At 46.3% G+C, this 25,933-nt stretch overlaps 1 protein-coding gene and 1 long non-coding RNA gene across 4 annotated transcripts; one reads left to right on the forward strand and one right to left on the reverse strand.

Moving 5' to 3' along the window:
- The first annotated feature begins 4,493 nt into the window (after positions 1–4,493).
- Positions 4,494–5,832, forward strand: LOC120669724. Its single transcript, XR_005672765.1, has 4 exons — positions 4,494–4,618; positions 5,146–5,366; positions 5,456–5,695; positions 5,786–5,832. It is a non-coding gene; the product is annotated as an uncharacterized LOC120669724 (long non-coding RNA).
- A 9,326-nt stretch (positions 5,833–15,158) lies between these two features.
- On the reverse strand, positions 15,159–24,437 carry LOC120669725 (MLO-like protein 13). 3 transcript variants are annotated; one of them, XM_039949560.1, is made up of 14 exons: positions 23,996–24,437; positions 23,371–23,428; positions 22,965–23,122; positions 22,616–22,732; positions 22,482–22,536; positions 18,230–18,357; positions 17,488–17,562; positions 17,290–17,378; positions 17,166–17,215; positions 16,837–16,877; positions 16,477–16,689; positions 16,335–16,402; positions 16,096–16,156; positions 15,159–15,952 (listed from the first exon to the last, which is right to left on the reverse strand). In XM_039949560.1, exons 1-14 carry the CDS (start codon positions 24,107–24,109, stop codon positions 15,656–15,658), a joined length of 1,524 nt encoding a protein of 507 aa, XP_039805494.1. In that variant the 5' UTR covers positions 24,110–24,437; the 3' UTR covers positions 15,159–15,655. The 3 variants fall into 3 exon arrangements, 2 of the variants coding, with proteins under 2 accessions (XP_039805494.1, XP_039805495.1); XR_005672766.1 differs by having other exon boundaries at positions 15,904–15,952; positions 16,369–16,402; positions 23,996–24,436; XM_039949561.1 differs by lacking the exon at positions 16,096–16,156 and having other exon boundaries at positions 23,996–24,436.
- Between the last annotated feature and the right edge of the window lie 1,496 nt (positions 24,438–25,933).

Genomic DNA, 25,933 nt, shown 5'->3' on the forward strand with positions numbered 1-25,933 from the left:
GGCAAAGAATTTCAGCATGTTAAAGACATGCATGCATTGCTTATCTCAATGTTTATTAGATGATTCATAACCATCAGATTTTTTTTATGACGTGTACTGTCATATATGAAATGTCCCTCCCTATGATCTGTTTCTGTTGCACAGTAATGTGTATACCAAGGCAAAAGGCAGTGAATTGTTTCTCAAATCTGAAGCTAGGAACAAACTATCATATCATGGCATATACTTTCTGGATGCGTAATGCACACATGACTTCAAGCAATCCATTGTTCAGTGTTCAAAGACACATTTCTTAGCCTGTTTCTTGTAATGTTCTGTTCTCGAGTTCGTGAATGATGTGCATTTGGCTTGGCACTATGCTATGCCAAATAAAGATTATGGCTGAACAGTAGCAGCTGGGAGGAGTGGAGGCATTCACATGAAGTCTGCCTGGATCTAGGCGTAAACAAAATTAATCAACAAAAATAGGTCTTGAGGGAGGAATCGACCCTCAGACCTCTAGAAAATTACCGATTGAGGTTAGCCATTGAGCTAACAACCTATACTGGCCTATGGGCACTTTTAAAATTATTATAATGATATTTATCAAGATTTAAGAATACATAAAAGATCAAATGATACAGCTATATAACAATGGCTCCACAGCATGGGGCGAGAGGAGTATCACATTGACAAACTCGACCTCCTATGGCATGAGCTGGAGCAACAATGATAACGCAGAAGAGATATGTTAAGAGGAGAGAGCTTGATGGTGTACTAATAAAAGAAAAAAAAAGTTAAAATAAGGTGTGTTTCCAATCCATCCCTATATTTTAGTTCTTAACTCTATTATTTCCAACTTTCACATCAGTCAACCTAATCCCTTAGCTTTTGTTTTTAGTCAAACTAGTTCTTATGCTCATTCAAACTAGTTCTTGTGCTCATGTGGTATTTCTTGCTACTATGAGAATAATGCAAGTATCCTTTGTCATATTCACCTCGCCCCCCTCTCCCCGCCACAGCCCCGGCGCCACGACAGCCGGCGCTTGCGCTCCGACTCCACTGGTGCTTCCTCTTCCATTACCGTAGAGCGACTGGGCACAGGCCTTGCCTCTCGCTCGTCTTGTGCATTCTTTGCGCCTCCCGTCTCCCCGCGCCCCGCGTCCGAAATCCCTTGCCATGGTTGACCTCACGGCTGAGAAGAGGCCGCGGCCGTGAAAATTATAGTAAATTCAGACTATTTAAGGTAAAGTACACTTTTTTGTGTTCACTAATAGGTGATCGGATTTGTTACAATTTAGAATCAGGCAATGCTTTTTCAAAACACGTGCATGCCACACGTGCATTTTACTACTCCCTTTGTTCCAAAATATAGCTACGTTCAGACTTTTTCAAAGTCAAATCTTTTCAACTTTGACTGCAACAAAGTAATTATAAAGATCAATAATATAAAAATTATGTTAGTAGATTTATTATGAAACCAACTATCATAATATGTAACATTTTCTATATAATTTTTTTTATTTTTAGAGATATTTTTTGGTCAAAGTTCAAAAAGTTTGATTTTAGAAAAAGCTATAAATGTAAATATATTTTGGATGGAGGGAGTAGTATATAATAAAAGGATGGAAAGCTTTTCAAAAAAGCATACATTTTCACAAAATAAAGAATTCACGGTAAATGGAGAGCAGCCGCATTAGTGTTTTGTTTTTTTTCCCGCGAGCCACCACTCCATCAGTTCTCTTCTGAATATATTTTTTTTCATTTGCCGCCACAGTTTTTCTTTCCTTCCCGCTTTTAATTTGGGAGGGAACAAGGATCTGACTTACAGTCCTTATCTCATCCCACGAACCCCTCCATCTCCCCGAAACCCCACCTCCCGCATCCTGCTCTCTCCTCTTCTCCATGCCCAGGGTGATCTGAACTCCCTTCTCCGGTTGTATCTTCTCCATGCGTAGGTGATCTCAATTTCGATTCTCCTTTTCCTCTTCTCCTGTTAAATCAATCTAGGGTTTCGGAACAGATTCCCAATGTGTCCAATCACGGTTTGTAGAATAAAGTGCGCATGAGCGATCTTGGGGCAGTCGTGGAGAGGGGACCCAGAGCCGAGGCGATGGCGATCCCCTACCCATATCTGCGTGACCCCCACCTCTGAACAACACATGCACAGCGATCCCCACCTCGGCCCAACCTGTGCTCCTACCTAGATTGAGAAGTCTGCTTTCGTAGTTCAGATTGAATTAATCAGATGTTTTCTTAATCATAGGCTAGTTAGTTGGTTGTTCCAGATTTTTTTGCATCCTCATCCTTTACTTCTGCCGCACCTCCACATGAATCCCATCTCTTGAAGTTGAACCATTAATCTCTGATATTTGTGTCACCATATAGATCGAGACATCTCTCTCTCTCTCTCTCTCTCTCTAGGCCAAATTTCTGCCGTGGTTGCTGTATCTATCATATCTGTTAGCTCACTTGGGAAGTAATTATGGCCATGAAAGACTGGGACGAGAAGTTATTTAGTTATGTGTGCTGGATGCTCATTTGTCTCCATATATACACCATTATAAATAATAAATGGTGCATCGGTTGACCTAGACCTGCAACTTGCAAACCTAGTCTTTGTATTTTCTGTGGTATTAGACCAATGGTGGCAATGTTGTGTGTATGAAGTACTTGATTTAATTGGTTTTTGTTGCACACATTTCATATGGTTTCAGTTCTTAGTTATGATTGAAATTTTGTAACCAATGTGTTTAACAGTCCTTTGGCAGGGCACAAGTTCTACTATCATTAATCCACTATTGATTCCTATTGTTTTTCTTTACCAAAGAAATTATGGCGAGAGGGCCTCGACGAGTTCGAAACTTGAACCTTGATGCTGCAGTACTCATGCAAGGGAATAATGCCTGCAATGAGCATGTCAATGAGGACAATTTACAGGGACCTCCAATGGTTGATAATGCTTTACCTGGGTTGCCTAAGCAACCTGCAAGGCCTATTAAAATGATCTGTAAGTTTGACATATTTTGTTGCACACAACTATCTTTCCTTGATGTTTAACATTTAAGGATCATATTATGTTCCATGCATTAGGGCCAAATGGAGAGGTGCAACAAATTCTAGGGGATTTCAGAGTTTCAGATTTGTTGCGGTCACGTGGAGGAAAGGTAATGGTGGGGACTGATGAAAATGGGGTGCCAAATGAAAGATCAGCTTCTATTTTTTGTCAGTACCTTGGAGACCTGGCAATGAAACCAAACTTTGCACCATTGCACATTGAAAGATGGGACAATAAACTATTCCGTGGTTATAAGCAGAGCATAATTAGATATATTGAGGTAAATCCCTATTGCCCATGTGATTCTTATGTTTGATATGGGTGCTACGTGCTAACAGTTTGCTATTTCTATTGAAGGAGAAATTTATCTATCCTGCTGAAACAATACAACTTACGAGGGACTGGATCCTACGAACTGTTAACAACAGATGGAGAGCATTCAAATCTAAGTTGAGGAAACAATACTTCAATCCACAAGAAAGGTCCTTGGATGAAATAATGAAAGATAAGCCAGAAGATGTCAATGAACATCAATGGAGTGCTCTTGTTGGAATATGGTGTGAAGCAAAACATATGGTGAGCCTTAATATCTACCATTTATATTGTGTTCCAATACCTGTGATATAGAAATTACAGATTCAGTTTACTATATTTGCAGCGATTATGTGCAAAGAACTCTCGGTGCGCAAATGAACAGAAGAATCCACACACAACTGGAAGAAAAAGCCATGCTAGGTTGAAAAAGGAGATGGTGATACCTGCTCTCTTGTAAATTTTGTTGTTATATGACAATTTAAGAGGGTCTTCTAATTGACAATTATTGGAACTTCATCTTACCATGTTTTGTAGGAAGAACAAAAGAAAGGAAGGGTCCACAGGATTGAGTTATGGGATAAAGCTCATATGAAAAAGGATGGCAGATATGCTAATCGCAATGTGCAGATAGTAATGGTATTTTTTCCTTTCTTATTATCTGCATTGAATCTAAAATTAATTTTGTAATTTAATGCCTCTGCATATGCTCATTTCAAGATGGATTACTAAAGATAGCACAAACTATTAGTTGACCAGTTACTACACACATGCTTCTCCATAGTCCTGCAAACTCGCATTAGCCATCTAATTTATAGGCTGCCTTGGCTGCTGGCTGCTGCTATGTCTTGCTATCCCCATTAACTCTTCTTTAGGGCTCTCTAGCATTTTTGTTTTCAAAGCATGCATATCAAATGTGGAGCTCATGTTCAACAGGATACCTCTTTTGAAGAACTAGCAAAACGGAAAGAGAAGAACAATGGCAATATTTTAGCTGAAGATTATGATGAGGTGTTTGATAATGTCATTGCTAAGGAATCAAAACCACGTGGGTACTATGATGATAAGTATTGGAGCCACGTAAAGGTCTCTCAAGGTCTAGCTTTTATCGGGAAATCTGTGAATGAAGTCAATCACTCCGAAATAAAAGGAGTGAAAAATCAGATGGAACACATGAGTGATAAGGTGGACCGCATAGATGCATTCTTGAAACAAAAGTTTCCTGGAGAGGATTGGATAACCAAAATGGTGGCATCAAAAAATGATAATGTAAGCACATGTGCCATGTCTTTCCTTTGGAAGAGATGACTGAGATATATTTATGCGCTATGTGCCATGTTTCATGTGTTCTGTCTTTATTCTTATTTTTTAAGTGATGTGCCCTATTTTTTTAGGTTGAAAGAGTGCGTGACAATGATAACCAGTATGATTCTAATGATAGTGATGAGCATGATTCTAATGACAACCATGAAGTATCCAGTGCTAATGCTCAGCCTCCCAAAACTACTGTGCAGGTGATGCAGTGTCTAATTCATTTAGTATTTTATCCACAACTATCAAATATAAGATCTTGTTAATTGTTTTGAAACTATCATGGTTAATTACAACATGCAACCATCATGTTTGCAGAGTAATATTGAAGCCACTAAAACCAACAAGGGTTATGCTAATTCATCTTCACAGGAGAGCATGGCTGCAAGGGTATGTTAGCACATATTCTATCATAGTATAGGCCATGCCAATAACTTTTTACAATACTTTTTAAAGCATGCAACTGATCTGAACATTAATTGCAGCCTGTGCATATTGAGAATCGTAGTACAGGAAATAAGAGCTATGCAGGTTTAGCTTTACGTCGTGAGTACCTAACAAAACTAGTACAGGTATGTCCAGAGCATGACTTGAAGTAACTTGACAGTACAGCTTCCTATGGACAACAAAATTACATGTTGATGATTCATTTCTATTACAGGGATCTCAAAACAAAAAAGTAGCGGATCATAGTCGGCCAGTATCCGTATGATTCTATTTGCATTGTTATTATTTTAAACAAATGTGGTTACATGTTCAGATAAATAATAGAATGCAATGTCTCCAATATGGTAGGAACAAAAGCAAGTCTATTTGATGTCAATGAGGCATGAAAACAAAGCTGTGGCCAAAGGAAATTTAGTGGCTACCGATAGCACACATGTGGTCGGTGGAAACATGCTTGGAAATGAATATGTCGCTGTTGCTGTTCATGTTGTCAGTGACATTGGGGATGAGAATTTGCCTAGACCATTTGAAAATATTCACACAGTAAGAGATGCCATAGGCTATGTTATTGCTTGGCCAAAATCACGTGTAAGCTTATTTCCATACTGATCAAGTACACTCCAGTTGATTAATTTTACTAAATCTTGTTACTGATTTCAATGGTTCCATATTTTTTAGGTGAGAAGGCCTAAGATCTCAACTCCAAGACGTGCATGACAACTTGGAGATTTGCATTCTTCGGTTGTTCCCACAAAACCTATTATGCTTGATTCTTCGTCACTTTAAATTGTTATAATCTCCTCTCCTTTTTCTCTTACTTTGCAGACAAAAGATCTCATGGACTGAAGATGGTGGATCAGCTATTATACTGTTTTCTGTGTAAAGAAAACTCATGCATACCTAGGGATAGTTTCTAGATAGATTTATGCTGCTTGACAAATCATGCAAGCCTGAAATGACTGTGTATATACTTTATTTCGATGGATGTTTGATTGTATTAAATGCACTTGTTCGTAATACAAGTTTATTGCCTCTAGTGACTGCAATGGCCTTATGTTTTGTGGACCTATACTGAAATATTTATTGCAAATCTCCATGTTTGTCAAAAATTGTTTGAGGGTATATTCATTTTTAATACGAGCACAATATGCCAATGTATCAGTGTGGACCACTATTTCTAAACACTCAAGCACAACGTCTCTACATAAGTAGATACGGATGTAAACACAGTTCTAAAAGCACATCTATGTTTCTTAGCACGCAATAGAACGTCACTACATATTGTGTCTACATTGGTAGATGCGCAATGTAAATGCATGTACTTAAACGTGTTTATATGTGTAGACACACATCTAGTGTAGCTACAAAGCGTCTCATCATTTCTAGACATGTTTAAACAAGTGTCTCTACAAATCTTGACACGGTCCATGCGGAGACGCTGCAGATACGCTTTGCTAAAACGTATCTACACTCCATTAGAGATGAAGTAAAGCATAGCTATGACAAAATTAAAGCGTATCTATAGAGCTTTTTTCTTGTAGTGCTTTTTGTATTGTAGACGATGCTAATAACATAATTTTCTATAAATCTTATCAAAGGTTAAAAGAATTTTGACTTGGGATAAGGGCATGTTTGGCAGGGCTCCGGCTCCACCAAAAACAGCTCCGGCTTCTCTGGTGGAGCGGCTTCTCTAGTGGAGCTGGAGCCGTTTTGTAAAGCGTTTGGCAAAACAGCTTCATGCTGATTTTTATGAATGGATAGAACATGTGAAATGTCCAATATGCCCTTTGCTATTTGATATGTTTGTGTACTAAATTATATATGTTTGTACCGAGTTTAAACCTTGAAGTCATGTGAAAATAAATAAATAGGTAAATAAATAAATAGAAATATTAGTTAGGTAATAATAATTTGTCTTCTCATAATAATAGTTTATCTTCTCAATCGTCACATAAATCATATAACCATGGATACAAATACAAGCTCATGATGATCTAGTTATTGTCCGTGCAAGGTCATCACGGAATCTATCCATAGACAAATCGCTAGATTCTGGAGTTGATGTATCTCCTGCATTTTGGATCAGTCGACTTTTTTTATACCTTTCCGGTATAGTGGGCACATAATCTGGATCCCGATCACATTTAGTAAAATGTTTATCTTGCGCATTATTCTCACGAATGAAGTTATGGAGGCACATGGTTGCAGCAACAATCATCTTTTGCTTTTCCATTGGGAAACTAGGCATCTTGAGAAGTAATCTCCACTTCATTTTTAACACACCAAAAGCACGCTCTACTGCATTGCGAATACTTGAATGCAAATGGTTAAAGTGTTCATGCTCACCACTTGGAGCAGGACCTTTCTTCCGATCTGGAATATGATACCTTGCACCCTTGAATGGTGCCAAGTATCCAGGCCTATTTGGGTAGCCAGCATCAACAACGTAATATTTTCCTAAAATAAAGTAAAAAAAATTATATGAGCTACTTACAAATAATTTACATGTGCAGACTTGTGAGCTAAGTTGCACGGATACGGATACGTGTATCGGTATCGGAAGGATACAGATACGCGGATATGGCAATTTTCTAAAAAACCCGATACGCGGATACGTTTACTATTTAAAAGATATAATAATAATAATAATAATAATAATAATAATAATAATAATAATAATAATAATGCAGCGCCACAAAGTATTTCCTCCACTAATAATAATAATGGCTTCTCCAGAATGGAGCCAATTCATGTTAGTACCTAGGTATTTCATAAGAAATATGGCACCAGCATATCAACTACTAACTGCAGGTCCCACATATCATACACTTCATTTTTTATCCACCCACTCCCCCCACCCCATCGCACTCCACTCTCTCTCTCTCCTCCCTTCACTCTCCCCAAGCCAGCGGCGGCGCTCCTCCGGCCTCCCTCGCCGGCATCGGGCTAGATGGCGGCAGGCGCGGCGGGCGGCCACCGGATCTGGTCGACGGCGGGGGCGCGGCGGCCCTCCTCCCTTGTCGCGCTGGGTCCCCCTCCCTCCTCCCTGCTCCCTCCCTCGACGGTCATGGCGGCCGCGGCACGGGGCAGAGGCGCGGTTCGTGGTGTAGCGGAGGCGCGGGACGGCCATGCTCCCTCCTCCTCCCTCGATTTGGGGCGGCGGACGGCCCTGCTCCCTCCTCCTCCCTCGATTCGGGGCGGCGGCGGCCGGAGCCCCTCTCTGGCTCTCTCTCCCCGGCAGGCGGCCTCGGCGGGCGACGAGCTCGGCGGCCTCGATGGTCTCGGCGGGCGGCGAGCTCGGCTCGGCTCCGGTGCCCCGCACCTCCATCCTTCCTCCTCCCTCCCCCTCCAGCGGCGGCGGATCTCGAGCTCGCGCGCTCCTCTCTCTGCTCTCCGATACGGCAACAGATACATATCCAAACCTGAGTTTCATGGCCCATTGCGGCCCAGTACGCCGATACGCGATGGATATGTATCCCCGGCATATCCCTGGTGTATCCGTATCTAATACATATCGGATACGGGATACGTGGTCTCCTGGACATATCGGGGTAATGGAGCTTGTGAGTACAACCAATGTTCATACCTGCCAAGAATTCAGTACCATAAGTTACTACATCAAGTTACTCACACTCACAATCCATTTGAAGTACTGCCCATTCCATTGTGAAAAAAATGCAAGCACACAATGGGTTCCATGTTCACATTCTAATGCATGATACGGCACTCCAATATTATCTAGAAATTTGTTAGCAAGGGAAGTGTTCTTACATTGGATCAATGAGATCAATGTCGACGGTAGCATTGGCAGCACGAGCCGCTGCCCGCGGCCTAGGTGCACGGCCACCACGTCCTGCTCGTCGGCGAGCAGGGACTCCTTCAGCGGCCTCTGCTTCTCCTATGGTTGCATGGTTCCCGATGGATGTCGAAGCCGGCGCCGTCGCTGCAGTCAACACGTTAGCGAGCCACTCTGGCCCGAGTGCCGCCACCGCCACTGCGTTGGTCCACCAATCCAGCAACCCATCTGCCATGGCCCCCCCCCCTCCGCCAAGCACGCCGACGCTAGGCAGGAACCCGGTTGGGGCAGCCGCTGAGTAGTTCGGCCATGCCGCGTCCGCGCTCCTCCCCCGCGCTGCACCTTGGCCGGCCGCCGCGCCATGGCCGGCCTGTAGCGAAAATGGCCTCTCATGCCATATTTCAATATAATGTTTTGGTGATTGATATAGACAACACAACACTTGGACTAATGTGAGTGTTAAGATGATCATTCTCAGGCTTTTAGGTTCAAGTGATGACAAAAAGAAGATAGGCATTGCTAGGCCCGAAGGGCCACCCCTACGGGGGTTCCGCCCCTCGCGGGTCTCAGGGCAGCGCCCTGAAACCTCTTCGGTCCAAAGGACAAGAATCGAAGAGACTGTGAAGAAATTCAATACACCGGTTGAACCGATGTTAAGGAAAAGACACACGCCGGTGTAATTGTCCAGAAGCTGGAAACTGAAGATACACTCACCGGATTAACCGACGTTGAAGGAAATGCATATGTCGGTGCATTGCCAAACGAAAACCGATGAAAATACATACACCGGTTGAACCGACGATACATCGGTCAATTGCGTCGGTTCAGTTGTCCAGAGAGGTGGTTTTTGGAGGAACGTGAAGAAGTTACAGTCACCGGTTAAACCGACGCTAATTTTACATACACCAGTTGATTGCATCGGTTAAACCGGCGATACACCGGTTAATTGCTAACGGCTAGTTTTTCAAGTAGCAGTTTACATACACCGGTTAAACCGATGATGTCTTTTGGGGTACGTCGGTTTAACCGGCGTTACGCAGTTTTCTGGCAGCTTTTCTCCAACGGCTACATTTGCTTGGGCTGCCTATATATACCCCCAAGGCCGGGTCATTTGAAGGTGCTGGAGTTCAAGAAAGTATACAAGAGCTAAAGATCATCTCCAACCACCATAGAGCTTCATTGTACATCATATAGGCTTAAGCACACTTCTGAGAGTGCTTAGTGCTTGTTTAGGCTTAGTTCTTGAGAGAACTAGCTTGAGAGAAAGTCTTGCTGCGGCAAGCAACTTGTGTACTCGTCGTGTGACCCTCCGACTTGGTGTGGAGTGACAACGACATTTTGTGCGGGGAAGGAGGCCCCTACTTGGTGTTAAAGCTCCAAGATAGTGAAGACGGTGCCGTGGTGACGCTTCGAGATAGACGGTGGCGGTGACCTCGTCTTTGTGACTTGGTGTCACTTAGCCTTTGCTTGTCGGGAGCCTTGGAGGCGTGGCAAGACGGTGATCAAGCGAAGAGACTCGGCATCACACTTGTTCTTTGTGAGCAAGTGGCCGTGGACGTAGGGAGGGATTTTGGTGTCCTAACCGAACCACGTTAAATCGTGTGTCTTGGTGTCTTCACGGGAGTTTGCATATCCTCTCCCTTACCGCTTTACTTACCGCATTACGTTTCCGCATTTACTCTTTTTTGCTTATCTTTACTTTCCTAGTTAGTTTGATTAGGATTGGCTATAGGTTGCAAGTCTTTTAGGGTAAGTAGAGGGTAGCATAGATAAACCTTAGTCATAACTAGCATGTGTAGGACGTGTTAGGTTTATCTTATGCAATTAGATTGAGCCCTAGGATAGAAAAGCGATTAGCGACCCTATTCACCCCCTCCCCCTCTAGGGTCGGACACCCCGGTGATCCTTACACGGCCGCTGCGCCATGGCCGGCCGTCACGCCTCCTCCTGGGCGCAGAGTGCCATCCGGCTCGTAGGAGAACCCTCCGCTGCCCCCAATGCCCGGATCGAGCTCTGCAGGTGTGGATCCGTCGATTTCGCTCGCCTGAGTGCCCTCCCGGCGCGCCGCCGGCCGGCGGAGGGGGTTCATCGGGCGCCGCCGGTTGGTTTCCGAGTTGGGGAGAGAAGCGTCGTTCTGTTTCGCGTGGACTGGGGAGCGAGGCTGCCGCGCCGAAGCGTCTTTTTTTCCCGAGGGCAGTGGCAAAATTGGTGTAATTAATTGGAAGTTGTGGGGCAAATTGGGAGCACACCCGTGGGCCTCAAGACGGAGCCGCAAGAAGCCTTCTTTCCCTGGCTCCGTCGCTGCTACGGGAGCCGGTTGCAGCTGCATGTCCAGCTCCAGACCTGGAGCACCTCAAATTTCCACCCTTTGGCAGGGCTCCGGCTGGAGCTGGCTTTGGAGCCGGCCGTCGAGCTCTGCCAAAGAAGCCCTAAAACTAAGACGACCTCTATTTTGGATAAACTTTTGAGAAAAAGAAATTACGAAGAGATCAATTGCCTAATAACTGTAATGCAGTAGCTACGACCTTTCGCCACTTTCTTTATCCGGTTCTCCTTCTGGTATATCATATGCATGTCAGCCCGCGTGATGCCTCACCGCCCGTACGTACGTGACCAGAGATAAGGCGCGCCGCACGCCCGCACGTAGTACAGAATGGCGTGAGGGCTAGGAGGAGGATGAGCAGAGACGACCCACGGCTCTAGCTCGGGCAGTCTCACATCACATGACCCACTCACGACACGTACGTCGTGTCGTATACCTCTGGTAGATTTGATCTGTTCCGGCCGGGCCGGCTATCCCTGGACGACCAGGTCGTTTAACAGAGAGAGGGATCGGAGCTAGAATGCAGCGGCACGTAGCAGCACGGATGTACGTACTGGACGCTGCTGCATACGGTACGGGGGGCGTTGCGTTGCCAACACGGAACACCCGGCACGCAGCAGCTAGCACGAGACCAGAGCCTCAGGTCCGTCTAGGCGCGTCCGTGCCTAGCCGCGCGAATCCTATTTGCGCGCTCGCCCGCTGGAGCCCTTCCTGGCGCACGATTTGACAGCACCGGTGAGCTGTCTCCCCCACTCACCCTCTCGCGGCTTAAGTATTCCTTGACTTTCTCTTTCCATTTCGAATTTCCCTATTACGTTCGCTAATGACAGGTGGTATTATTTCCATTTCTTTTCAGATTTTTCCTTTTACTTTTCATATATTTGAAGTTCTCTTGACAATTTTTCTATAAAAATTATACTAAAAAGATATACTACCAAGGATTGTAGTACTTAAAAGTTATACGAAAAACTTATAAGTAAAAAAATTGTGCGAGAAATCTTTCTAACAAAAATAACTTTACAGAAGTTGTGCTAAAAGATTATGCTCCACAAGTTTTTGAATATATGTATATTAATTAAAATTGTATGTACCGTAAAAGTTGTGCTAAAATTCTTCAAGAAGTTGTAGGAAAGACTTATACTTAAAAGTTGTATGTACTTTTAAAAGTTATGATGACAATATTTCTTTCAGAAAGCATGTGCAAAAATTATGTGCAAACATTGTGTTTGCAAGTTATGACTTTCCAAAGAGAAAAATTGGGAATAAAAAACTTTTCCGAAAAAGGAATGAAATCTGTTGTCGGAGATCTCGCGCTAGTTGGGCTTCTTGCGCGCGCGCAGAATAGCAGGGCCCTCATGGACGTCAGTGCCAGTGGATTTCCCGGCCAGCATCATTTTTTTTACATTTTTATTCAAAACTTTCTATCTTAATATTTTTGCTTGTACGTAAAGTCTAAATTACAACCTTATACTTGTCATGGTAGTCTAAATTACAACCTAAAACCACAAAACCAGGCAAAACACACCCCTGTACTCTTAAATCTGTCTAAAACACAACCTTTGAGTGGTTTTGTGGCCGGTTTTCGCTGACGTGGCACTGTGGGGCCCACAAGTCAGTGGCCCCGTTTGGTTTTGATGGCCGGTAATGAATAGTAAATTTTGACCGCTTATTACGGTGTCAAACAAAGTCAGTTTATAAAACCAACTCCAGAACCCCCGCACTAGTGACCCTGAAGAATCTAATGAGTTCTTTGACTGCGCGATTAGAGGATGGTACTGTAGCATCACTGTAGCAAATCATCGATTAATTACAGTCATTAGATTCGTCGCGAAAAATTACACCCATCCCTAAAAAAGTTTTGCAAATAGATTTCATTTAGTGCTTCATGCATGCGAGATTCTTTTTTCGGGAAGTGTGCGTGCTAGTTTTCTAGCACAACTAAACAAGACCAGTGAGTGATGATACGTGGGCCCACAGTGCCACGTCAGCGAAAACCGGCCACAAAACCACCCAAGGTTGTGTTTTAGACGGATTTAAGAGTACAGGGGTGTGTTTTGCCTGGTTTTGTGGTTTTAGGTTGTAATTTAGACTACCATGACAAGTATAAGGTTGTAATTTAGACTTTACCCTATATTTTATCATGATCTTTTATCCAAACATTTATGCATAATTTATCAACCTAAATTTTATTATTGTATAAATTATACACATAAATCTTTTTGTCATGTATTTTTTGCACATAATATTTTGCTTTTTATGCATAACTTATGAATATAAATTATGCTGTTATATAGATATATTGTATCTAAGTTTGTGTGTAATTTTGTAGTATAACTTGTTTTTTTGCGAGAAATAGTATAACTTGTTATAATAATTTTATTCATATGTATTTTGTATATGATTTAATTTATATAAATTTGTGTCATATATAGTTTTTTATGTTAAACGATGAAAGAGAACGAGGACTACGGACGGTTGTCCACGTACTGGTCGACTGTGCGTGGGAGGACTCGTCTGCGCTGCAGCTGCTGCGCAAGGGACCAGTACGCGGAGGGGAGCAAAGCAGGCTCTAGATTGATTGTCTGATCTGTAAAAAAAAAGTGAAAGAAAGGTGGGGTTCGGACTTCGGACAGTGGAAGGGCGCGCTGTCGGATCCATTGTCAGGAACCGTCCTAGGGCGCGCTAATTAGAGCAGGTATTAGGGGAGGTTGAGAGCCGGCGGTGTCTACCGTGGAGGTGAGATAGGAGAGGAGAGAAAAGCGAGCGGACGTTCCACTTATCGCCCGCTCAAGCGTGTTTGTTCATTTTGTAAAATTGTGTAAAGATGTAAATAGGGTATTTGAAGTACTAAATGAAATCTATTTGCAAAACTTTTTGCATAGATAGGTTGTAAATCGCGAGACGAATCTAATGATGCTAATTAATCCATATTTAATCAATAATTAGCGAATGGTTACTGTAGCATCACTGTTGCAAATCATGAATTAAGTAGGCTCATTAGATTCGTTTCGCGATTTACAGCCCATCCATACAAAAAGTTTTATAAATAGACTTCATTTAGTACTTCAAATTAGTAAAATTCTATGAAAAAAAATTTAGATTTACATGACAACGAACTAAACACGGGCTGAACCTTGCTCTTAGAAACCCCCGCCTAGCCGTAGCCCAGGGCTACGGAGCCTAGCTAGCTCTGACGGGATAGATCCCCCCGGATCCATCATCTATCCCTACCCGTCGTCCACGCGCAGGCGGCGGCCCCGAGGGCGTGTGCCGTGCGCCGTGCGCGCGTGGGAAACGCGTCGTCTCGTCCGTCCCTGATGCGCGCGGCATCAGATATTCAGATGGAATCGAACGGACGGCAAGGGCCGATGAGATGCCGCCCCCCTACTGCGTCCGCGTCGCGTCGGCAATTATTGGCGCGGGCGCACTCCCGTCGACGGGCACGCAAGCACACGGCAGCGGCCAGGGCGGCGAGCCGCCTCCATCAAGGCTAGCTACTAGATAGGCTCGACACGCTGGCGGCGAGCGCAGGCCGGACACGCATGGTCAGATCGATCGACGGATCCAGCGCGTCGTCGTCCTAGCCTCCACGTTCCATCATCCCTCACGCCCTTCAGATGCTCCGTTCAGCTAGCTTCACCTCCAGCGTAGTAATAACTATTTACATCCATGATGGTTGATGGATTAAGTACACTTAGACCGTGTGTAGATCATTTTGTCAAAAATTTTTGGAAAAGAACCTTAGTAATTTAGAGTATTAAATGAAGTCTATTTATAAAAATTTTTGCTCGAATGAGTTATAAATCGCGAGACAAATTTAATAAGTCTAATTAATCTATAATCAGTAAATGGTTACTGTAGCATTACTGTTGCAAATCATGAATTAAATATGTTTATTAGATTCGTCGCGCAATTTACAACATATTTGTGCTAAAAAATCTTCATTTAATATTCCATTATAAGTTCAAATATTCGATGTGACCAAAACCATACTAAAAACAAAGTACGGCCGGCCACCAGACAGCAGCCAGCAGCCCAGCAGGGGCAAGCTGGGCCATGGCGACGCCGGCCGTGCCACACTTACAACGACGTCGCGGCGTCGGGCTGCGACGCCGCACATGACATGCCACAACGCCTGCCGGCCGGCAGCGGCGCGCCGTCCGGCCGGCGACGCGTCCCGTCCCGTCCCGTCCGGCCCGTCCCGTTACACCACGAGACGACGTTGACGTTACAGCGTGGGATCAGTCAGAGGCAGCGCGCACGCGCCTAGCCGCCTACACAGCGCCGGGCCCCGGCCCGGCCGACCGCCACCCCCCGACACGAGGAATTTCCGCAGCGTCCTACCCGTCGACCAGACGCGCACGGCACCTGGGGGATCAGGCCGGCGCGGCGGCTAGCCTGCCGCCGTCTCTCTCTCTCTGTCCGTCCTTCACCTCGTCCGGAGGCCGTGGTAGCCGCCGTCCACGGTCACGATCTCGTCCAGATCGGGCGGCGGCGGGTGCGCCGTCATCAGCATGCCGCGCGAGGTCCCAGCCGCCCGCTCGTCGGCCGCCGCCGCCGCCCGGGTCACCTTCACCTCCCCGCCCGAATCGGGGTCGCCGCCATCGCCTCCTCCGGCCTTCTTCAATAAGGTTTTCCTCCTCTGGGCCTCGGTGAGCCAGCCGTGGACGGACTCGTGCACGTCGGACCCGAAACCGAAACCGTGCAGCTTGATCTCCCCGCCCATCTGAGTTATCATTAGAAACAACGAGTCAGTACACCAGGGCCCAGGGTAGCTTATAGCAAACGTCAATAAAATTAACGACGTTCATTCTTTGGTGACAATATATAGGATTCAGGAGGCACAAGGGAAATATCATGGAGAATTACATGAGTGACGATGGCATATAATGGCAGAGTGATATGGCTGCAAATGACTTGGATGATCACTCTGGAAAACACCAAACGATTCAATGTCCGAGCGTAAAAGCAACAAATAACGTAAAAGTAAGTACTTTCACTAGCACTCTAGCAGGAGAGTTATTTGCGCCATCTTTCTAACAAGCAGACATGACATTGACAGAGGACAGAGCTGTGAATCTTGCAGACAATTTGAAACTTTCACTGACCCGATAACAAGTCTGGAGATGGTATAAGGCTTACTTTCCATCATGCACGAGCCGAACCCTTCTGATACCTATGGAGTGGCAACTGTTAGCTCCCGGGTCCTACACCTCAAAAGCTTAAGGGGGAGAACGTAAAGGGCAATACCAAGATCCAGAAGAAAAAACCGATCTCGAACGAGTTCTGAAACAGAATGAAATGGATCAAATGAAGGACAAGTCCAGGTTTATGGAACCAGAAATGTTCCTTGGATGGCTTTATTTTTGGAACTTCCTCCGTTTCATTGGATAGTGATGCCGCTGCCTCTTGAGCCAATCGAGTAATAATGTGCTCTAGCTTGGCACCAACTATAAGTAGGAGCTGCAATTTAACCGTTTCTTTAGAAATTGCTCTCATTCAAATAGCATCATGTTTACAGTTAAGATGTAACAATTATAATTCAAAAGCGAAAAGGCTCAATGTCTGAATTCAATCATCACGAAGCAGAAGGAAATGCTTCATACTTACAAAGAGAGGCAAGAAAGCTAACCAGAAGTATGTGTGCCATCCTGCATTAGACAGCAAACGAAAAGATAAAGACTAAGTAAAACCATGTCAGATAGCTAGTTAGATGCGTATCATGCTCTGCTGCTGTGAGAGCAATGATACATGTTGATACGCATGGAGCAACTAATCTTATTCCACACACGTCAATGGTTCAAGTTACGCAAAATAATAGTAGTAGTTATACAAATTACAGCACGGAAGTAGAAGCCACAAGAAAAGGTGCTCAATATAATGAGTGTTTCTAATCCAATGATTTTAAGACAAGAAGAAAACTATACGTTAGGTAGTACCATTTATATTCAGCAACAGGAAGATGATGACAAAAAGCCACAGATACCAGCTGCACGCAAGTAACAAACATAAGATCACTTATATATTTAAGCAAACATGGACTTCTTCTCGTAAGAAACCAACCTGATACCAACAACCCTCTTAAACTCATATTCAAGAGCATTGATCATATATTTGTGAAAATCAAAGTCTGGTCTTCTTGGGTAGTGTATCTGAATGAAAAAAAAAAAGATATGTGCCCAATCAGCTTCAACAGAAATTGAGGCAATGCATGAAGACTAACAAGCACCAAGGAAACTAAAAGGAAGATTATCATCATACCAACCCAAATGCTGATCGAAGCGCTTCATAATCTGATTTACTAACAGAATTGTGAAATTGCTTCAAGAATGCAGTCTGCAACATGTTGGATAAAACTTTCTCCGTAAGTTGTATATAAAGTGACATGCTAATCAAAGACAGATCAACAATACTGATGCTTCAGAACCGCCAAAAAAAAATATTGCGCAGTGCTAAACACATACACATACACATAGTATGACATCTTGAGAAGACAATCTTGCAGGAAGCAGTTCATCACAATAGACTAAAAAGAAATATTATACCAGAATGCCCATCGATTCTAAAAATTTGAACAGGAGCAAATTCAAATATAGCATGGGAATGCATTTTATGCATGCATTCTACATACTCTTAGGGCCAAGTGTATCTGTTGCTCAAAAAAAAAAGGCCAAGTGCATCTTGGCAGGCAACAGCGTGGTTTCTGATGTATTCATTTCCCCAAATTCAAACTAAAAAACAAACTCAATATGTTAGTCGGTAGTCCTAACAACTATTTCCGTACTATAATATACTAGCGTTTTGTTGTTCAATTGCCTGTTAATAGAAATTACAGTTCTGTCTTCAGTACTTCTGCATAATATGCGAATGAAAGGGCATGCATTGTAGTCAAAAGCATCATGCAGAACCGCATGCTTTGAGATAAACAGTGAGCACTTGTGTTTGCAGACTTTTTAACTGAATTGAGCAACATGATTGTTGATTGGATAAACAGATGACTTACTATCCAGCTTACAACAGCCAGCTTCATCCAAAATCCCTTTGTTCGCTCACGAACAAATTCACCTTGATGATTTCGATGTAGCACAGCACTCAATGGAGTCGATTTTCTTTCAATTTGTGCATGCTGTACTGCAAGCAATTTTCACCGTAGCAAAAACAAAAACAGAGGGCTTAGAATGTGAAAGTGATGTTCTTTGATGCAGAACTTTCTAGTCAATAGCAAGTCCAAATGAACACAACCCTTTTTGTGAGAGAGAAAATAGGAGAGAATAATGACTTGTATTCCTCCAAACCCTAGAAGAGTGGGATATATAGATCTTATACATGGGTCTCTAGATGAGCCTCTATACATGGGCTCAATATACTCCAACACCCCCCCCCCCCCCGCAGTCTGAACTACCGGCGCAGCGGTGTTCAAGACTGGACAACAAGAAAGCTAACACCCCCCGCAGTTTGAACTACCGGCGCAGCGGTGTTCAAGACTGTACAAGAAGAGAGTACAACAGGGTACAAAGGGCAAATACCCCCCGCAGCCATAACTAGCCACCAGCTACGTTGAGCCTGGATCGAAACTCCGAGAAGATCGAGGAGGGCAGCCCCTTGGTGAAGATGTCAGCAAACTGAGAGGTAGTCGGGACATGAAGTACCCGAACATCGCCGATCGCAACTCTGTCGCGCATGAAGTGTAGGTCGATCTCCATGTGCTTCGTCCGCTGATACACGGCGCTGACGTTGTCGCAGTAGACGAGAGTGCTCTTGGCGAGCGGGCTGTGGAGCTCCGCCAAGAGCTGTCGTAGCCAGGACGCCTCCGCCATGCCGTTAGCGACAGCCCGGTACTCCGCCTCAGCACTGGAGCGGGAGACAACCGGCTGCCGCTTGGACGACCAGGAGACCAGGAGCAAAACCCACGGCGGTGACAGGAAGGCAAGACCCATCACCAACCATGATGGAAGAAGGGCAAGAGGGGTGTGAGGGTCGGACAGAAGAGAGGATACCGGCATGTGGGGTGGTGTGGAAGGAGGCACCCGAGTCGGCGATCCACTCGGTGCTAATCGGCTGCGTCCGCCCCGTGGCGCTCAAGGACGGCGCCAGTGCGGCCTGGTCCCACCCCCAGGCCAGGTCGGCTGCTGGCTGGGTGGAGCGGGCGGGAGCCAGAACGGCGCGAACAGAGGGGCAGCATCGGCGAGCATGGCCGCCGGCTGGGGCAGAGGACGAGGGCCCACCCCCTGGGCGGCGGGCGCGACGGCCTGCGCAGCGGCGAGGGAGGCAGCAGCCCGCGTGGGGTCCCTGTGCGCGACGGCCTGGGCGGCGTGCGCGGCAGCGAGGGAGACGGCGGCCCGCGCGACCTGCGCAGCGTGCGCGGCGGGCGCGACGGCGGCCACAAAGGCGGCGGCGGCGGCTTGCGTGGCGCGGCCCGCGCCCTGGAGCAGAGGAGGCGCCTGGGCGGCGGCCTGGAATAGAGGAGGGGCGGCCCCCACGCCCGGGAACAGAGGAGCGGCGGCAGAGGCCGTGGATCTAGCGCCAGGGGGCAGCGCGTGGCCAGCGGAGGCACACGTGCCCTGGGGCCACGCCACGCCGTGAGCAGAGGCGGCGGCGGCAGGCCAGGGGGCAGCAGCAGCCAGCTGGGCGGGGCCAGGGGCAGGGACCGCGCCCGTGCCCGCGTCCTGCCCCGCTGCGGCCGTGCCCCCAGCGCCTGTGCCGCCAGGGACGACGGCCAGCACGGTGGTGGCGGCACCCCCTGCCCAGGAAGCGGATCCAGGGGAAGGGGCGCCAGCCCTGACGGCGGCAGCACCTCCAGCGGCCACGGCGGTAGCTGGGACAGAGGACGCAGACGCGGTTGTACGGAGGTGGTGGAGTTCATAGAGCGCGTGGCGCGCTCGGCGGGCGGCGCCGGCGGCGGGGAGGAGCTCTCCGTCGAGGAGCGGAACCTGCTGTCCGTCGCCTACAAGAACGTCATCGGCGCCTGCAGGGCCTCGTGGCGGATCATCTCCTCCATCGAGCAGAAGGAGGGCCGCGGGAACGAGGCCCTTGCCGCCTCCATCCGCGCCTACCGCTCCAAGATCGAGGCCGAGCTCGCCCGCATCTGCGACGGCATCCTCGCGCTCCTCGACTCCCACCTCGTAGCCTCCGCCGGCCACGCCAGCCGCGCCCGCGGCGTGGGCGGCGGCGGCGGCGTGAGGCCGAGCAGAGGAGTCAAGGGCGGCGGGCACGGCGCACCCTGCAGCGGTAGATCCCGCGGTCGGGGCCGGCGCCAGGGTAGGAGGAGGTTGGAGGCCGGCCGCGAGGTGGGCCGCGGTGCCCGCGGCACCTGCCCCCATGGTGGCAGCAGCAGGTAGAGGGAGGGAAGGGGAGAGGGGAAGGGCCCGGCCAGCCGGCCATGGGGCCAGCGGCGCCGCCGGGAAAGGGAGCAGCAGCAAGGGGAGGAAGGGAAGGAGGCGCCGGTGGCCAGCCAGCCATGGCGGCGGCGGCGGCTAGAGGAAGGAGAACCTATTCCTCCAAACCCTAGATGGGTGGGATATATAGATCCTATACATGGGCCTCTAGATGGGCCTCTATACATGGGCTCAATATACTCCAACACTTTTACCAAGAGATTGAGACAACAACAACAACATAGCCTTTTTTCCCAAACAAGTTGGGGTAGGCTGCCAAGAGATTGAGAAAAAAAGATTAATTGGACTGGCCTAATAGGACAGTAATCCATTGATGTCATTCAGAGTATATGAAAAAACTGGGTGCTCAATTAACTTTCATGAGATGGTACTTGTTCTAAGATATCACAGGCTCATGCAACACTGGCTCGTTTTTTTTTGGATTATGAATGTAGAACATTGGAACTAACAGAATAGACAGTGATGAGTGTCGGTACCCCAGGACTGGGGTACCCCCTTGCTGTGTCTAGGCAAGAGTCTCGTAGTTATCCTTAACTACGCCCTGACGGCCAAGCAGCCGGACCCCTGTGGTCCTGAGCCCTGCTCTCCCGGCAGGGCGGCCCCGGACCCGCTCCCCGCCTGGGGAGGGTCCGGTGACGCCACGTATCCCAGAGGAGGTAGCCCTCAGCCAAAACAGCTGGGGCCCCCGGATCCCCAGGGAGTCCCAGACCCCTGCCGGCTCCGGACCCATATGCTATCCGGACCCCTCAGCAGGGAGGGAACAGACACCCTGCCTAGGGGGGTCCGGAGCCGCCACGTGTCCGCAGGCGCAGGTACGCGCGCGGCTGCCAAGCTTCCTCTGGAAAACTTACCCACCTACCGCATTCAATGCGGGAGACGTTTAGTGCGCTCTGCCGTAGCAGAGCCCGAGGAGACTTTTGCCAGGCTGTACTGTTGGTCGCACGTTACCAAGGTGCCCTGTACAGCCGCCGGCGCCACTTACGCCACGCGCGTCAGTCTGCTACGCCAGTTAGACACGACAACCCGGCGACGGAGTATCCTAACGGCTACGCGGTAGACCCAACAGTCTACGCCGCAACCTACACTGCCTCAACGGACGCCTCACCGATGGTAAAGGAGAAGACCCCTCGGTCAGAGAGTCGACAGGACGGTGAAGCGTATCCGGCAAGAGATTTTTCATCACTGAAGCACCATTAGTGTCTATTTAGTATAGTATACATCCTTGTTGGGCCCACCTGTCAGGGGCCAACGACTGGGTACGCGTCCTCCTTGCACTATAAAAGGGGAACGCCCGCTAGAGAATGACTCAAGACCCAGCTGGGCAGAGGATAGACTCATTCATACTAAGAGCAATTCATCTCACAGTGGATGTAGGGTATTACGCTCCGGCGGCCTGAACCACTCTAAATCCGTGTGTTCTTGCGCTCTTGCCCCTGAGCTAGATTAGCCTAATAGCTTGGCACTTTCCCGAGTACTCCCCCTCGGGGAATAGGCGGGTGCGTTCCGCCACCCGGCTGTGGGTACCCCAAAAGCCCACGACAATGAGATTCACAAAATCATTGCAAGATATTGAAGAAATGACATGAGGAGAAAAATAGATAAAAATGAATAATTCACATATTGAATGCATTGAAAGACTTGGATGAGTTCTGGGTAGTGGAATTGAGAGATCATCTGTGCAGAGGTGCAAACACCTTTTTTCAGGAAAAAGAAAAGAGTCTTAAGATTGCCATATGAGGGTCCACTTAGATGCATAGAAGGTCATTAAAACCTGTAGTGCTGTGTAACATAATATAGGGAGTCTGCAAAGCACTTCTTAATAATAAATAAAGGAAACAAGAGGATAGGGTAATAGCACACATTTCTCCCTTATTTCTCGGTGAATTTCTGTCTCCCAATGCTTCCACTTTCGCATCTACTAAAATTTAGCCACTGTAAGTTTATTTCCCACAAACATTACAACATGCAAGAGAAATCCATCTTCAGAGATATACCTTCGCCCCACCAAGTAATATTGTTGTGGCGCAGAACACAACATGGACTAAACCAAGTACAAATATGAAGATGTGCAGCTGATGTAATGCCTCCACTGATAGCAAGGGAACATCACCCTGAAAACAGAGCAAGCTTATTTAATGCTTCACGTTATCCTTCTCGAAAATATTTTTTCATGAAACAGCTTAACATTGCATGTGACAAATAAGTGTTACAAACACTTTACTATCCAGCACATTTTGCTGTTACCGAACATAGCAAACAATTATATTCACCTATCAGACTCAACAGGACATTCAGTTCCAAGAAAATGGGACCTTAATAGATGAAAATGTGGTGTACTCTAACCTTTTTCTTGCAAATTCTGGAACCTTCTTCTGCAACTGTGTGGTTCTGTCTCTTGCATGGAAGCATGAAATCTGTAGCATTTTCTGGAATGCAAATGTTAACAATAAAACCCTGGGAGAGACTCAGGACGAAGGAAATGAATCCAAGAAGCATTAGCTCTGCAAGCATAACCATAGAACTGCATTAGACAAAAAGAACTGTGCAAAATAACAAATTGAGAAATTGTACCACATTTTTCATGAAAACATTTTTCTTTATTATTATCAACTAACAAAAATACCAAGCTATACTGGGAAAATGCTTTTATTCAGTGTTATAATGTTGATAAGGCACAAAACTTGATGATCCATGGATGACTCTATGGCATTTTGATCAATGTTCATTGAAGTTCACCCCAGAATGGTACCTTCTTTTAGTCTCTGAAGAGCTGAATACAATGCTTTTTGCTCCTTATGTTTCAGATACTGCACGAGTAAGTCAAACAAATTCGTTGAAGATTCAAATTATTGTTGAAACATTTATGATATACTATGTGCTTTTCGAATGTGCAGAGATCAGAGTTGACTGCTGCCATCTATGTCGTTCAATGGATTTTTCATAATAAATATATCTGAGACTTCCAACCCAAAAGAGCAGCCAACAAATCAACTTTGGAAGGTTTCATTAACATAACTTTCCATCTAATCAGATGTAATTTACTAAAACAAAAACGAAAAAGTGAGTGAAGCTAATTGAGTCAGTTGGTATTTGGAAGGTAAATTTAATTAGAAGATAATGGAATTGTCTTTGCCGAAAGGAACAACGACGTGGTGAACTGGTGAGAGGTGGGTGGATGGCCAAATTTGAACTCCTAGTTCATAATTCTCCTCAAAGGTAGGCTTCAAACAGTAAACTCCCTATAGAAATAGTGGAGCATCAGATGTAAAGCAACCGCACTGGTTAGGCTGGATACCACATTGATTCGCCCCAACTTCAGAACCCGTCATGAGCAGGCCGAACATAAGCGCCGCATCAACAGAGGGAGGGCGTACCTTGCCGAGGTAATGGAGGAAGCGCTCGGCGGCGAGGGAGACGGATACGATGACGAGGCAGACGGTGGCCACCACCCAGGTGGGCGTGTGCTCGAGCGACGCCTCCTCCCCCATGGGCCCTCCGCCGCCGCCGCCGCCCGCCGCTGCTTCGGATGCTGTCGCCGCCGCCGCTGCCTGCCTCCCGCTCGCTGCAGCCCAACCATTGGCCGGCTGGCGAAAGGCGCGCGGTTAAAGGGGTGGGGCGCGCGCGGCGGCGGCAAGGAAGGAATCGGCGTGCCGGGCTGCGACCCTTCGGTTGCCTCCCTCGCGCAGCCACCTGCCGGATTCCATCCCGTGCTCGCTCTGTGGGTAGGGGACTAGGGGGTAGGGGGGCAGCAGGCCAAGCTGCTTTGCTTCGGCCGCCGGCCACCTCCCCCGATGCCACGGCAAGTCGGCAACGGCTACCTCCCACGTCACGAGGTGGTGGCGGCGCGTGTTGCGTCAGGTGCCCATTCGCTGCAGGCCGGGTTCGCTGTTTTGCTGTGTCGAAAAGTTACGGCCCAGTCGGAATTCGCTCGGCCCACGACTCGATTCTGATCTGCCCCTTGGCCCATGATTTGGCCCACTCGCTCCGTATTTAATCTTGGAGAACGAAACCGCCCGCTCTCCTTCCTTGAGTCCTTGTGGTGCGCATACGGAATTCCTAACCATCATGATTATCATTTTGCTTCGTCAATCAACTTTTTAAGCCGTGTTGTCTATGTTAATTTTGCTTCGTGCTTCCGATGTGATTTTCACGTGCCTCATTTATTTCAGCTAGATTTTATTAGGGAATAAGGAGGCAGAGAATTAGTGTTATGTGCTAAGTACTAGTCAATGTTTTTCTTTGTGCCTATTTTATTGTGTAACAATTGAATATTGTAGTCGGTATTCGTGATTGAGAAGGTGGATTTTGTGTTCTATTTTTCTTTCTGCGTGTAGTAATTAACTAATTATAGACAGTGGCTCTATATTGAACTTTTGTTTTACGCTTGTAACTCACGAACTAGCATTTTTGTTACGGTGTTTTTAATTTTAGGCCACTAGATTTTTACTCCACTCTTAGTTGTAGAATCCTATTTGAATAATGAGATTTTAATTTTTCTTGTTTCGATAAATGCAATCATTTTTTTGGCATAGACAATGCATTGGTTTATGGATTCGTTGATGCCCAAGACATTGATAAACCAGTGGAGCTCAAAGTATCTTTAAAGATTCCAATTGTATAAATGTATTATCTTATCTCAATTCTATTTTTGCCAATTTGAAATACCGTTCTATGTGTTTTCATGCATAAAATTCTATTTCGATTCATATTCATTTTTGTTTGACTTTTGCTTCACCGGGTGTCACTTCTTAGTTGTATTATTTTATAAGATCAAGGTAAGTTTTAGTTTTCGTTCATCATTGCCCCATGAGCTTTTTCACCCTATCTTCACATTTTCACACGAAGGATCATGTTATCTACAGGATCAATAATATCTTCATGTGTTATCTACAGAGCCAGCTATGGGCTTATGGCCAAAACCGGCAATGGTCAGCCTCGATGAGATAGAGAAGACTGATTCCGTTTTGCTAGTTTGTGGTGCTACTCCTTTTTGCATGCTCAATTGTTCACAATGGTACTGGAGGAAGACGGAGGACCAAGCTAAGCCTGGCCGAGCAAAGCTGTTTTCGATTGTTTCAGCTTCTATTTTCAGTCAATTTTTTATGTGTTCTCCTACTTCTCAGGTCCGATTGAAATTGATATTTGTCTCATCCAATTTCGCTTTCCCCACATGGATACAAAACTCAGAGTGACAAAGACAACGAGATAACAACCGATTGTTATGTTGTTATACTCCCTACGGATGCAAATGGATGATCCTTAGGTGCACATCTAACCCTTTTTAAATATTTGCACTACTTTTCTAATATTGA

Source organism: Panicum virgatum, chromosome 4N, assembly GCF_016808335.1.
Source record: "Panicum virgatum strain AP13 chromosome 4N, P.virgatum_v5, whole genome shotgun sequence".
In the NCBI taxonomy this organism is placed as follows: Eukaryota; Viridiplantae; Streptophyta; class Magnoliopsida; order Poales; family Poaceae; genus Panicum; species Panicum virgatum.